Source organism: Nicotiana attenuata, unplaced genomic scaffold (genome assembly GCF_001879085.1).
Source record: "Nicotiana attenuata strain UT unplaced genomic scaffold, NIATTr2, whole genome shotgun sequence".
In the NCBI taxonomy this organism is placed as follows: Eukaryota; Viridiplantae; Streptophyta; class Magnoliopsida; order Solanales; family Solanaceae; genus Nicotiana; species Nicotiana attenuata.
The window spans coordinates 46,136-59,963 of NW_017675023.1; the positions used below are offsets into that span (position 1 = coordinate 46,136).

Genomic DNA, 13,828 nt, shown 5'->3' on the forward strand with positions numbered 1-13,828 from the left:
GTACCTTAGGTTTTCTGACTTTGCTCCACTGGCTTGCTATGAATCGCTCAATTGCCCCAGTAGTTGGAGTATTTCCCACCATGTACAAGATTATAGCTCGATTCCACTTCTGATTTTCCTCTGCAATGTCCCCATCCAGCAATTGTACTACAACTTCCCCGTCCTGTATCTCCGGAGGAATATAGGATAGATTCATACCCTTCACTGCAAATTTGTTCTCATTAAACAGGCCTGCCCAGGATCTTCCCCAATTTCTAGTCTGTGCTAATTTCACCTGTTGCATGTTCTTCTCATTGTCGATCTTAGTACTTCTCTGTTCCTTTGGCAAGTTTGCATTTACTGTTCCATTGCTCTGTGATTTGCTCGTACTCGCACCACCAATTGAAGTCACGCTGCAGCTACTCCTTTAGCTCCAGCGCTCACCAACGGTGTCAGGAGTGTGACTGGGCTCTCCGGTGTTGCTAATTTAGTTCAAGCACTATTTAGATCTGGCCAATTTAGGTCATTTTCACTTTCCGGATCCAGATCTTCCTCTTGCATTTTCTCTTTAGCTTTTGCTGTTTGTTTTCCTTGTTGTCGCATAATGATGTCGGTTAATTTCCTTTCTACCGCTGGTGTTTTGCTGGTGTTTTTCTTTGATCTTCCTCTTCCTCCCATTTCCGGTGAAGGCGCAGGTTAGTTAGCACCTAACGTGCGCGAGAGTAAAAAGAGTTAGGTCACTTTTCTAGTAGAAGAATTAGTTCATAAGTTGTATAACCACTCATGAATGAATGTCGCTTTCCAAATTGGGTAACAATATAGAGCTATAGCTGGAAATAGGAATAATGACACCTGAAGTAACATTGTTTCAGTTTGGCGAAATAAATTCAATTTATCAAAATGTATACTTTTGATAACTCTACAATTGAATCTTTGCAAATTAACAAATAATAACCATTACATCATTTACTTAAACATGTGTTATTTAAATTTGAACTGATGCTCCATATATAAAGGTAATACAGTTCTGAAACTAGTCCGATATAACATATTTTTTGTATAGAGGGACCACAAATATAAATTTTAATCAATTGAAGGTCAAATGGCCAAATTGTTATTATTCCTAAATATAAATAATTCTGCTAATTTATAGAACAGCGACGAGAGGACAGGATTCTTGGGAAAGCAAGAAGGGAACAGAGACATCATCGTAGAAGATAAAGAGAGTACTCTCTTTCTGCCTGTGTAACCACATGGTATCGTCTGCTATCTGCTGATAATATCCCAAAAAACCTACCTGAAAAACTCAGTTTTTTCATTTCAATTTTCTCCCTCACCTTACACAGAGTATATAGAATCTCTGAGCTATCATCAACTTCTCGATAGTCACCGAATTCTGAGGCGGAGCCTGAATTTTTAGTTCATGAATTCTGAACTACAATTTTTTTTTTTTTTTTGCTTATTTGGTTTGAATAAATTATTTATTTATACTATTAAATAAATTTTTAGACACAAAAACATAGTATGAGTTGGGATCTGCCTAACCCATAACTTATTCAGGGACACCACCCCTGATTGAGTTTCTCTTTTTCTCTTTTCTTGGTGTTCTTTATATTGTTCCATAGACAGTGTCCTATAATATTCTTACCAAATGAAACCATGAATACGCATCATTTAGGCACGTCTTTTATGGATGGTACAATGCTCCCACTTGGTGTTAACTGACGATATCAAATCCTTTTAATTTCCTTTTGATTGTACACAATTGATTATTTCAGTGTCCTTGCAATCATGGTACATATAAAAAGTCATTCCTAGCGCTAGACCACCTAATCATTCACGTATTAACGATTCTAGTGACTTACACACGATTTTACAAGCATCTTCGATAAATTATCATAACTTACTTATAAACTAATTTTGTATTATAGAATTTTAAGATTTTACTTCAATCAAAATTGATGTATACTTTGCATTATATTTTTAAGGGTTACATAAATATATTAAAAAAATTCGGTGAAGCGGCGTTAGATGACTCCATTTGAAGCAATGTATAAGCCGCCGGACAGATTCAATATTTTAAGATTATTCCTTAAATACTTTGGTTCTACCAATTAGTTTCTTCATATTTTGTCGAATTGAACGATGCAGAGGAGAATTAGACCTAATTTCTTAGGGAGAGAGGAAGAAGAAGAAGAGAGGAAATTGACAGTGTTCTATATCTCACCATAGCAAAAATAAGAGCTGATACACAATTATATACTAGTCAGTTATGTTAGCTCACATCTCACACGTGCACATCACGTGCTCTAACTAACCGACTTTGCAACTAACTTCGTGACAGCTCACTAACAGCTAAGATTAACTATCACTGCTCAGCTTGCACTCCTCCTCATACTCTGCATCTTCCATTACCCCCCCTCAAGTTGGAGGGTAAAATACATCGAGCACTCCTAGCTTGGACAAAAAGAGGTGATGCTGGTTGACTCCCAGACCATTAGTTAAGAGGTCAGCAATCTGAGACTGTGTAGCAAGATACTTGGTTTGAGTGAGGCCTTCCTTCACCTTTTCTCAGAATAATGACATTCAATGTCTATATACTTGGTGCGCTCATGAAATATGGGATTTGCTGCAATTTGGATGGCTATTTTGCTGCCACAATGAAGTTGGATTGGTCTGGAGATAGGCACACCCAAATCTTGTAACAAACCAACTAACCATACAATTTCTGCCACACAAGCTGTCATGTTGTGATATTCAGCTTCTGCAGAGCTTCGACTAACTGTGTGTTGTTTCTTTGACTTCAATGAGATAAGGGAATCACCTAGTTTAATGACATATCCTGTGACTGAGCGCCTGGTATTAGGTCAAGCTGCCCAGTCAGAGTCGCAATAGGCTGTTAAGTGAGTAGCTGGGGTCTGGCTTAGAAAAAACCCTAAACCAGGGCAACCTTTGATGTACCTTACCATTCTCAATTTCGCTTCCCAGTGTGACCTCTTTGGCTGCTGCATGAACTGACTGAGTACTTGAACTGTAAAGCAAATATCTGGGCGTGTGGTGGTAAGATAAATCAGTTTCCCAACCAATTTTTGATAACTGCATGTCTTCTAGCAAAGGATCACTACTGTCACCTGTTAATTTGTCAAATTCAATAGTGGTTAGTCTAATATTGTCTTCAAGTGGTGTTGTGGCTGGCTTTGCACCACTGAGTCCAACATGATATTTTATACTTCAATACCACATAAGAGGGGGGGGGGAGGGTGTGATTTGTGTGGTACCCAATTTTTCGTTTAACTAAACTATAGAAGGACCTAGTTCTTCATGTGTTCCAACTACTACTGTTTCGGAATAAGAAGTAAAAAAAATAAAAACATAGAGATTTTTACGTGAAAAACACATGGCTCAAAAGGTGAAAAAACCACGACCTACTACTCAGTAGGATTTTCCCAAACTTCCACTAAAATCACTGAGTCAAAACAGTATTTACAAAACTCTTTGTAAACCTAAGGATTAACTCTAATCCCGTTGTGGCACACAGCCTCAACTGCTGCGACAACTTCAAGTTAACTCTAACTTGAACACTCTAAATGCCTAATACAATTGCTTCTATAAAAGCTGAAAGGTATACTGTAAAATCACCTACTACAATTGAACTAGAATAAAAGATAGACAATAGGAACTGGTTCTTCTATCTGGTTCAAGTAGCTTTAGGATTGCACGCTTGAATCACACATAAATTGCTTGCAAAATCGCCTTGCTCTTTTGCTCTCAATTTAGGTTTAACTTCTGCTTATGTGCAACACCTGTAAAAGAGAACAACACTGATATTTAATGGGTTAGTAGTTAGAGATTAACTAGGATATAGATTCTACTCTTCTATCATAGAAGAGTTCTAGTTGATCTCATACTCTAACACTATCCTCTTCTTAAACTATATTCTCTTCATGTAAGGAGTCTTTTTCTCCTTATCCAGTATGCAACCTTTTCGATCAGATCAGGAGATATTACTTCTGATAAGTTAGATTTATCTCCTTCACGTGCATCTCACATGTTTGGGTCGATCCTGGCTGTGTTTCACAAGATGGACCTGGTCCATATCTGAGTTCTTTCGTTAGTCTTCAAAACTTCACCTATTCTTGGGCCAACAAATTCCCCCTTTTTGATGATGACAAACTCTGTGTTTTTACTTACTTGGATCCTGTAAGAACTCAGCTTAACCACCAATAGAAAATTCCTTATCATCATGGACCAAGTTAATTAGGTTATAAATATCACTTATTCAGAATATATAAAGCACAATCTCTTCCCCTTTTTGGCATCATCGAAAAGTTGCATACAAAGTGTGAGTCCCAGATTTTAATAAGTATGCATGGTCACTGGGGCAACTGCAAGTGCAATCATGGATTAATCATCAGTAATCAAGCAAACATATTTAAACTACCAAGGAAGATTAACATTAATTAAGAGCAAAAGATAGTAGATATCATTGATAGAAGATATGTTGCTACCTCAATCCACAACTAGAAAACAAAAATATTCAAAGCATGAGCAAAAAGAAAGAAAAATCCCTAATCCAAGTCACTGAAGGTACTAGACAGGTTCACGAGATAAAGGCTAGATTTCCTAAGGCTTGGGGGAGCTAGAGGGTTGGTTTTGGGCTTGGAGAAGATTTAGCATATTCTGAAGAATACTATCGTTCTTCTCCTTTTCCTTAGCAAGATCAGTCCTGAGAGCATCCCTCTCAGATTCCACCTCTGCCACACGAGCCTTTAGCCTAGCTATCTCAGCATCCTTGGCTTCACTTTCCTGAATAAGAGCCCTGACTTTACTGTTGATAGGAGTCTTTTTGGACGAACTAGGTTCATTTGGGATGGCATCGACTAAGTAGTCACAAACAAGCAGAGTGTTAATGCCAAAGTAATCCTTGCTTGAGGCCATTTCCCATTTCTTCATAGGCACATTGCACCTGTCTAGAACTGTAGTCAGAATAAAGCCGTAGGGGGTAGCATGAGCCTTAGAACCATTGATAACCCTGTCTAGTAGATTGATGATGAATGCAGGCCAGTTAATTTGCCTTCACATTTAAGGCACTCCATCAGAACTAAGTCCATATAATTTGCAATATGCCTTCTCTCCTGCCTAGGCAATAGGCACTTGTTGACAAACTCAAAAAAGACTTTGTGTTGTGGCTTCATTTCACTTTTGTGCACAAACTTGGCTTCATTCACTTCTTCAACATCACAGAATCTCCTTGTAATTTCAAGGGCAGAAGGAAGAGAATCCAGACTTGGCCATCTCTGTCTGGTGTAATCATCATATCCCTCAGCAGGGATGTCTAGAATTTCTCCCAGTTTCTCTGCATCAAATGTCACTTGAACTCCTTTCACTTTGCTAGTAACCCTGCCCTCTTTGACTTCAGCATTTTCCATGAATTCAATAATTTCACTTCTGGCCAATCTCCCATCCATTTGAAGGACCATGTCCTTCCAGCCCTGAGCAGCTAAGGTGTCAACCAAACAAACCATTCCTCATTCCACCAAATCTTTCAGCAATCTACCCTTTAAAATTTTCCTTTTTCCAAACTTGGCAAGCTTGTCTTGTTCACCATCAGACTCGTTTTCTTCTTCACCACTCCATTCCTCATCTTTACAGATCCGAACTTGTTTACTTTTCACTGTAGACCTTGTCCTCTTGGCTAATGAAGGTTCAGTAGCCTCAGATGCAGAGGAAGACTTCTTGGAAGAATTCTTGGGCTTTTTGGGCTTGGGGGTCTAAACCTCCACTGGTGTAATTTCCTCCTGATGGACCAGTTCCATCTCCTCAACTTCAACAGCTTCTGAGGACTCTGCAACCTTTCCTTTTCCTTTATTCATCCTTTTCTTTTTACTTTCAGCTAAGGCCTTTTTTAGATCAACATCACTCTATTACACCCTACTTCTTGTGGCTCTTCCCTGTGGCAAAAGGGTTTCAGTAGGTGTTGGGAAGGAAGCCTTTCTTTTCTTAGAAGGTTTAGGAGCACTGGGGGCTTTTGGTATGGATGATCTCCATTTCTTTGGATCGTAGCTGGCACCTACCTTTTTCAACAGGTCTGCTAGGGTCTCTTCAACCGATGAACCAGGTTCATCTCCCTGTGAACTTAGATTAACTAACCCTTCAGCAGCTTCACCAGAACCACTTCCCCCTGACTTCTTGCCACTTTTTTCAATATTTTCTTGTACCACCCCACAAATAGCAGGTACAGACAAATCAGCAGTGGGTGAATGATCAACCACTCCTTTCCCTTTTCCCATCTCTTCACTACAGTCACCCTCTCTCTCTTTTTCTTTTTCAGATTTCTTTTTACCTCCACTCCTTCTTACCTCAGGTAATTCCACATCCCTGATAGGCCCAACTAGAATAAGCCTAGTTTCTAAATTCTCAGTCAAAGAAGAACTTACCTTAGAATGGGATTCTTGAGCCTTCTTAGAGTCAGATGACCCAGCTCCTTCCCCCTCACTAGCAGACTTGTATGCTTCAGAATTAGAGTTAGACTCAGAGTCTTGGACCTGGCTTGCCTTTAATTTCTCATTCAATTTCTTTGAAAGAGCCCCAGAAGCTACTGTTTTTCGAGCATGCATTTTTACCTTTCTCAGCCTGGGTTTGGGAGTTGTGCTAGGTGGATGATGGGTAGTTGAATCAGAGGGAATGGGCTGTGGAGGAGTTCCAGGGTTGTCTTGTGGGTTGGTCATTATCGCTGATTTCTTGAGAGAATTTGTGAGTTAGAGCTTTGGAGAGGAAAGCAATTGAAAGTGAAGAAGAGTTTTTGACAGTTTAGTATTATGAAGATGGCAGGAGGTAATGGTGCATATTTAAAGAGAAATACACATTTAATGTATAACGGCAGCTTTAGCAGTGGTCAATTAGAGGTCTAATCAACCTGAAATTTTAGGTTTGAATGAATGGTTAGGCTTCCCTCAATTTTAGGCAAATTTTGTGGTTTAGAGTTCTAATGCGGACGGAACTGGTTCAAAACCAACAGATAGAATTTTCTAAGGAGTTTAAACAATTGTAGGACTTCTACTCATGATTTAAATATTTATATTTCTAATTTGTGCAGAGTATTAAAAACATACCTTAGGATTCAGATGAACCAACACTGATGAACCAGGTTCTTCATTTAGAATTCTCTTGACCATGCCTCAATTTACCATAATAGAGAAAATTTTGTGAGAGATCAGTGAGTCATATTAACACATGTCACAGGAGTATACTAATTATAGTATGAAGCTGAGTAAAAAATTAATCTAGATATCTACACAAATTCAGATTTCCTAGCCAATTTTTTTTTTCATTTTTCAATTTTTTTTCATTGTGCATTCGGAGCTGGTCCTATTAAGTGATTTTAATCATCCCTAATTCCAACCTGTTCCTTTCAAAGTTTTTTCTAATCAGTGCTTTAGTAAGTATGTCAGTCAATTTGTTTATCAGTTAGCACAAAACTCTATGGTAATCAGTCCTTTCTCATAATANGAACTATGTCATTCATCAAAGTTAAGCAACTGTGACTGTCCATCTTTTTCTTCTCAATATCTCCAATTAAAGGCTTAAGCCAAACATCTGCTCCACCAGACTTCCTTAAAAGACTGTTAGTAGCAGGAACCTCAAGTGTTACACTGCTCATAGCTAAACTTCTGCTACTAGAACCCTCCTCTGCATGCTGAATAGAGGAAGGGGGAGCTATAGAAGGAGGAACGGTAGAAGAGTTGAAAATAACAGGAGTCGAGGGAGTCGAAGCAGGTAAGGGAGCAGAAATTGGCAAAGAAGCAGGAACAGATAAAATGGGCAAAGATGTACTTGAAACTAAAGAAGGAATAGGAATGGAAGAGGAAAGAGGAACCTCATCTAAAACCGGACCTAGATCACCACTTTTGAAACCCTCAGTGAAGAGACGTTGAGTGGATTCAATGGTGTCCCTGGGGATGGTTTCATCATCGGAAACAATATTAACCGGAGAGGAGGCACGGGTAGGAGAAATTTCAGCTTCATCTTCAGAAATGATACGTCTCCTGACTCTAGGTCTAACTGCCAAAGAGGTGTCTTCATCTTCATCGTCCTCGGAATCCTCTTCAACAAATTTCCTCTTTGACAGCGTAGCTTGTGCTCTCTCTAAAGAAAGAGGAGTACCAAAAGAAGCTCGAAGGGCAATAGCTACTTCAGCTGACATTCCTCGAATAGCAAATCCTGACAGAAAGAAGGATAAAAAGTTAGAAGAGGGGAAAGAATTTAACATACGGGAAACAATAAGAGACGCATACCGTGAGTTTTTACTTTCCAACCATGTTTGTTAGAAATAGATTTCCAGGTTCGTGCCTCCATAGGCACGGCCTTCAAAATAGCATCTACCCAACCACGAAAATTAGGAACGGATTCCACATCTCCCATGGTTGCTACAAAAAAAAAGCAAAAAAGAATGAAATTAGAAAAGGAGTTGAAATAAAAAAAAACACGGCAAGAAAGAAATACTTACGTGCAAGGTTCCATTTCTCAGGGAAAGGAATATTTGATTCACCCACCAAATCAACCGTGGGTACCGCAACATAACGGGTGTACCAGCCTCGATCTTTATCATCTTCAGGGCTTACCAAAACCCTTTTACTTCTTGCGGTTAGGGTAAAAACACCATTGCGAAACAGCTTGGGGTGGTAAAGATGAATCAGATGAGAGAAGGTAAAATCGACATCAGCCTTTACCGATACATACCTTAAACAAGCTACTGCTCTCCATACGAGAAGGCCAATTTGAGGCAAACAAATTTTGAAAAAACGACAAAAATCGAGTATGATTGAGTCGATAGCAGGAATAAATCCCAAAGTAAAGGGATAAGTATAAACAGAGGAAAAACCAATCCTATAAGAAGATATTCTCTGGTTTGGGTTAGGAATAACTATATGAAAGTCATCTCTCCAACGACAATCTTTTCGAACAGTGGAAATTAAGGGTTCAGTAATTAAAGAAGGATAAGTGTCAGCTCTCTCTAATTTAATTACTTGGTCACGAAGGGATTCTTTATCATGCTCGAAAGATAAATCAGTTGGCACTATTTCTTCGACCAAAGGTTCTTGCATCGACTCAGAAGATTCTTTGCCTTTAGAGGAAGATCTATTAATGAAAGAACCTCTAGAAGTAATACCAGAGCTAGAAGAAGGAGTGATGGAACCAGAGGTACCACCACGAATGGATCCAAGGCCACGAAGTCTACCCCCTCTACCCCTTCTATGTCTCACAGGGGCATTGGGGAAACTGTCAAGAATTGGGACTCTTCTAGGGTTGGGATTTGAAGATGACATGGTAGAAAGGCTTGAACAGAGGAAGAAGTGAATAGAAGAAAATAGTGAAATATTAGGTAAAAATTTGTGGAAGGAGGATTAAGTTTATATAAAAGCAACCGTCAAAGATTAAGAAGTGTAATGATGGAAAGCCTATAATAAAGGCAACTATCACTTCGTGAATAGTGGAGTTGAAGAAGCTTTGAAAAAAGGCTGCAGAATTACAGAACTAATGAGAAGGAGACACGTGTGCGATACATTAAATAGAAAAGACAACTGAAGCGTTAGTACTGTCATAGCATTAATTATGGCAAAAATTCCCTTTTTAATGAAGATCCACTTCCCAAATATTTAATTGATAAATAAATGGAAAGTGGGGGGACTATCTGTATTGGGAAAAAACTGAATTTAAATATTGAAGATGACATGTCATGACACGTGGACCGGTCAAATAGTCAAAGCATGACAAACAGTTAGAAGACACGAGCAACAATAGATGCGGGAGAGAAGATACGAGCTACTATCCAGATGAAACGAGACTCGTACCTGTTCGAGCCATTTAAAGCTCGAAGATCAGAAGGAATTGAAGATATGAATCTGATAGCGTAAAAGAGTCCAAATTCAACATTAAATGCCAAATACGTTAGAGAATTTGTATTTAATAAGAATGATTGAATAACGTTTCTTTTAATGTCATTTACTGCTCGTAATTGCCTCATTAAGACAAAGATATTACACTTTCTCTTAGAATTGACTATAAAAGGAGAAAGTCACAACATTTGTAGGACACGAAATATCATTCCGATTATACTGAAATATACACTTATTCATTGCTTTATTGTTGTTCACAAAATCTCTTATTTCTTGATTATCAGTAACCCGATTTGTCTATTGAATTCTAGCTTTAACCAAATATTCAGTTTTCTGGTTAAACAATCAGAACATACAAATATCTATCAATCATCCTCCTTATTAGTCTTCTTTAGTAGTATGTTGGATGGGCCGTCGAATCATCATTTTCGGTTTTGTATTCTAGCTCATAAGTAAAAAGAAGCAAAATGGCAAATGAACCCACCATTACTGTTCTTAGAGAAATTACAAAACCTTTTACAGAAAAAATCTCTAGCTCTAGCAAATATCCTTTGGCATTATTATCTTCATATTTAAGTTACGGCTTCGACTCTTCTGCAATAATTTTCATTAGAATATTTAATGCTTTAACTTGCGCAACTATATTTACGTATCAGATAAAAATCACTCTTTCATTAATCGACTTTACTTTTAACTATGGATATGGATAAAGAAGCCCGAATGCAGTTTGACATTTCTTATCTCATTTTATGTAATGCTATCACCATTTAAAGTATCAAAAAGACTTGCTAGTACGATATGTCGGCCATCTTTTTTTAACAATAAAAAAATGTAATTCATATGATTTTTATATTGTTCTTAATAATACCTACTGTAGGAATAAATGAATTCACACGATTTGTGCAACTTGATCAGTTCTAATTAGCGAATAGGTCTACGAATTAATACGGAAAATAGATATATTGAGTCACTATTTCAAATTTTGTTTTCCTTTTGGAACGAAATAATAGTTTCTTTAGAGAAAAGTAAGGAAATCTTTTTTTGGGTGGGGTGGGCTGTGTAGCACATAGGAAAATGACTCGGTGAAGCGGTGAAGGTAAATATGAGTAACCTCGCGGTAAATCGAAAATTACCAACATCCCGAACCTTCTATAAAGTCCTCTCCACACATAACGCTCTCATTCTTTCAGCATCCACTCTCTCTCTCTCTCTCTCTCTCAAAAAATCTCAATTCTAGGGTTAGGGTTACTACGATGTCATCCTCAAAGATGATCGTGTTGAAGAGCTCGGACGGCGAGACTTTCGAGGTGGAGGAAGCGGTGGCTTTGGAATCTCAGACGATAAAGCATATGATTGAAGATGATTGCGCCGACACCAGCATCCCCCTTCCTAATGTGACCAGCAAGATCTTGGCTAAGGTTATCGAGTACTGCAAGCGCCATGTTGATGCTACCAAAACTGAGGATAAGGCTTCTGAGGATGAGCTTAAGGCCTTTGATTCTGATTTCGTTAAAGTTGACCAGGCCACCCTCTTCGATCTAATCTTGGTTTGATTCTCCTTTCCCTTTTTTCTTATTTGTATCTATTATATGTTTATTTTTATTAGAATCGCCTTTATGTTTGCCGTTGATTCGTGTTCTTGTTTGTACCTTCATACTGTTTGATTGAATGATACTATTTGCTATATTGATCTTGGGATAGATAATATCTTGGTGTCTCTGATGGAGCTCCTTTGGTCACTGACCTAACTGGTAAAGTCTGATGAAGGAACTTTGGTTTGGCCATGGGGCTTTGGTGTAGTGGTAAGAGCCTAGCAGATGATGTCTGGGTTAGGAGCTAGTCAGTGGTTCGAACCACCCGGTATGTTATTGAGAAAGGTTGGGGGGCTGAGCCGTTATCCTGAGTATTTAAAAAAAATAAAGGAGCTTAGGGTCTTCACAATATTGCCTAGCTTGGTACTTCACCTTGTCCAGCTTGCTGCTCTGCCTCTAGAAATAATCCAACCAATATTAAATGAAGTCCTCTCTGTTTCCTCATTTAATTCAGAGCGTTGGCCATTGTCTTAGTATTGTATAACCCCTCCAGTTCACCTGAGTCTTGTTAGGTTAAAAGGGTAGGCGGGTCTTGCAATAGTTAGTTTGAGAGAATCCCTAATATATGGGAGCGATGGACATTGGGTATCTCATGCAATAAAGTAGTGGATTACCTTCCTTAGGAGTCATGTGTGAGGAGGACATTGGGTATCATCTGCTCTTTGAAGTGTTGCAGAGAAGAAATTTGATGCTGGTGATTTTGGGAAATGATTGGAGTGAATTTTTAGATACATTTTGATTTGGAGCTAATTAGGATACTACTAAAAATGCAGAAGCTCTTGAGTCTCAAGAAACTGATTGTAGGACTCTATGAATTCTTAAATTTATTTGTACTCCCTGCTAAACTGGCAGAAGCTATCCTAACCAATGGGATCCCCGTAGAAAGTTGTTGGTAGTTCCTTTCTTTTTCCTATCAAGGCTAAATTAGGTATCCTTCACTATTGGATAGCATTATGGAGGAGGGTGAAGTGTATTCGTCTAGCTTGAATTTGGATGGGATGGAGAAAGAAACTAGAATTTTCTGTGTTGTTGGTGGAGAAAATCCTTGCATCCTAAGTCCTCTGTAGTCACTTTTTTGTAATTTGGTCCCAGGATATTGGGTGAAGAATGGAGGAAGGGGTGCCTTTCTTTACAAAAAGGAGGTTTTTTATTGATTTTCTAAAGCTACTTGTGCCTCGAAATGAAATCTGTCCTTTGAGTTTATGGCTTTTCATCCTCACCTTTGATTACCTATAAGGCCTTGGGCAAAGGTTTTACCTTTGGTCTAAGTTGAAGATTAATTTTGTTTGACATGGGAGTACGGATTTAGTGCTTATCAGACTGTTCCAGCCAAATATATTTTATTGTTTGTACCCTCTTTACAAATCATTACCACACAGAACTGTTTTAAACTTGTTCCATATATATATGTTTGCTAAGGCTTTTTATTTGCTCTGAGACCTTTAGACTTCCTCACATATAGTCAGATAGGCAGTTTGCCCAAGCGCCAATTTGTTGAAAATGATGACAGTGCCCTTATGTACCCTAGTTTTGGCCATGTTTCTTCTATTCCCTTTTAATAGCTGTCAGTTGTTGCTACTGAATTATTTTCTGTTAATTTACTGATTTATGCTGTTATTAGTTGATCCTTTGGTCCTTTTTGTTTCCTTTTGTCAGCATCTTGTCTAGGTATTGTCTACACTATAGGGACACAGTCATTAATATCTGTCTCGTTCCTCTTTTTGAGTAGAGCTTTTGGATGTTGAAATTTACTTGCTGTGAACTGGTTCATTTTGTTATTTCCCAGGCTGCCAACTACTTGAACATCAAGAGCCTGCTTGATCTCACATGTCAAACTGTGGCTGACATGATTAAAGGGAAGACACCAGAGGAGATCCGGAAGACCTTTAACATCAAGAATGACTTCACTCCAGAGGAAGAAGAGGAGGTTAGGAGGGAGAATGCTTGGGCATTTGAGTGAACTTTAAATCTCATAATCCGGGGATACATTTGGAATATATCTTACTAGATGTATGAACAATCTGTTGTGTTAGTAAATATGTGAGTACGGTATTTGCTTTTGGACCCCTGACTTTGTTATTCAATGAAGTGGCTTGAACCTCCTTTTGCTGTTATGAAGTCTTGATTTAATGTGAAGCTCTCGTAAATTGATGCAAAAATGCTTGAAGTCTTTTTGAAGAACTTGTCTTTATATTTTATTTTTATTTATCTATTGTTAGAGATCTTAATATTTTTTATCCATTCTAGGTTTTATTACTTGTGATGGTGATATGACCAGTTTGATATTGTTAGTTTGAAACTGCTGAGTAGATGTCCTGTAAATTTAGGGAGGGTATTACATTCCTGACTTGAGCAATTACT

At 38.3% G+C, this 13,828-nt stretch overlaps 1 protein-coding gene across 1 annotated transcript; it reads left to right on the plus strand.

Moving 5' to 3' along the window:
- The first annotated feature begins 10,821 nt into the window (after positions 1–10,821).
- LOC109219570 (SKP1-like protein 1A) lies at positions 10,822–13,626 on the plus strand. The gene is made up of 2 exons (XM_019384033.1): positions 10,822–11,422; positions 13,254–13,626. The coding sequence occupies exons 1-2, from the start codon at positions 11,129–11,131 to the stop codon at positions 13,425–13,427; spliced, it is 468 nt and encodes a 155-aa protein (XP_019239578.1). The 5' UTR covers positions 10,822–11,128; the 3' UTR covers positions 13,428–13,626.
- Positions 13,627–13,828: the final 202 nt, after the last annotated feature.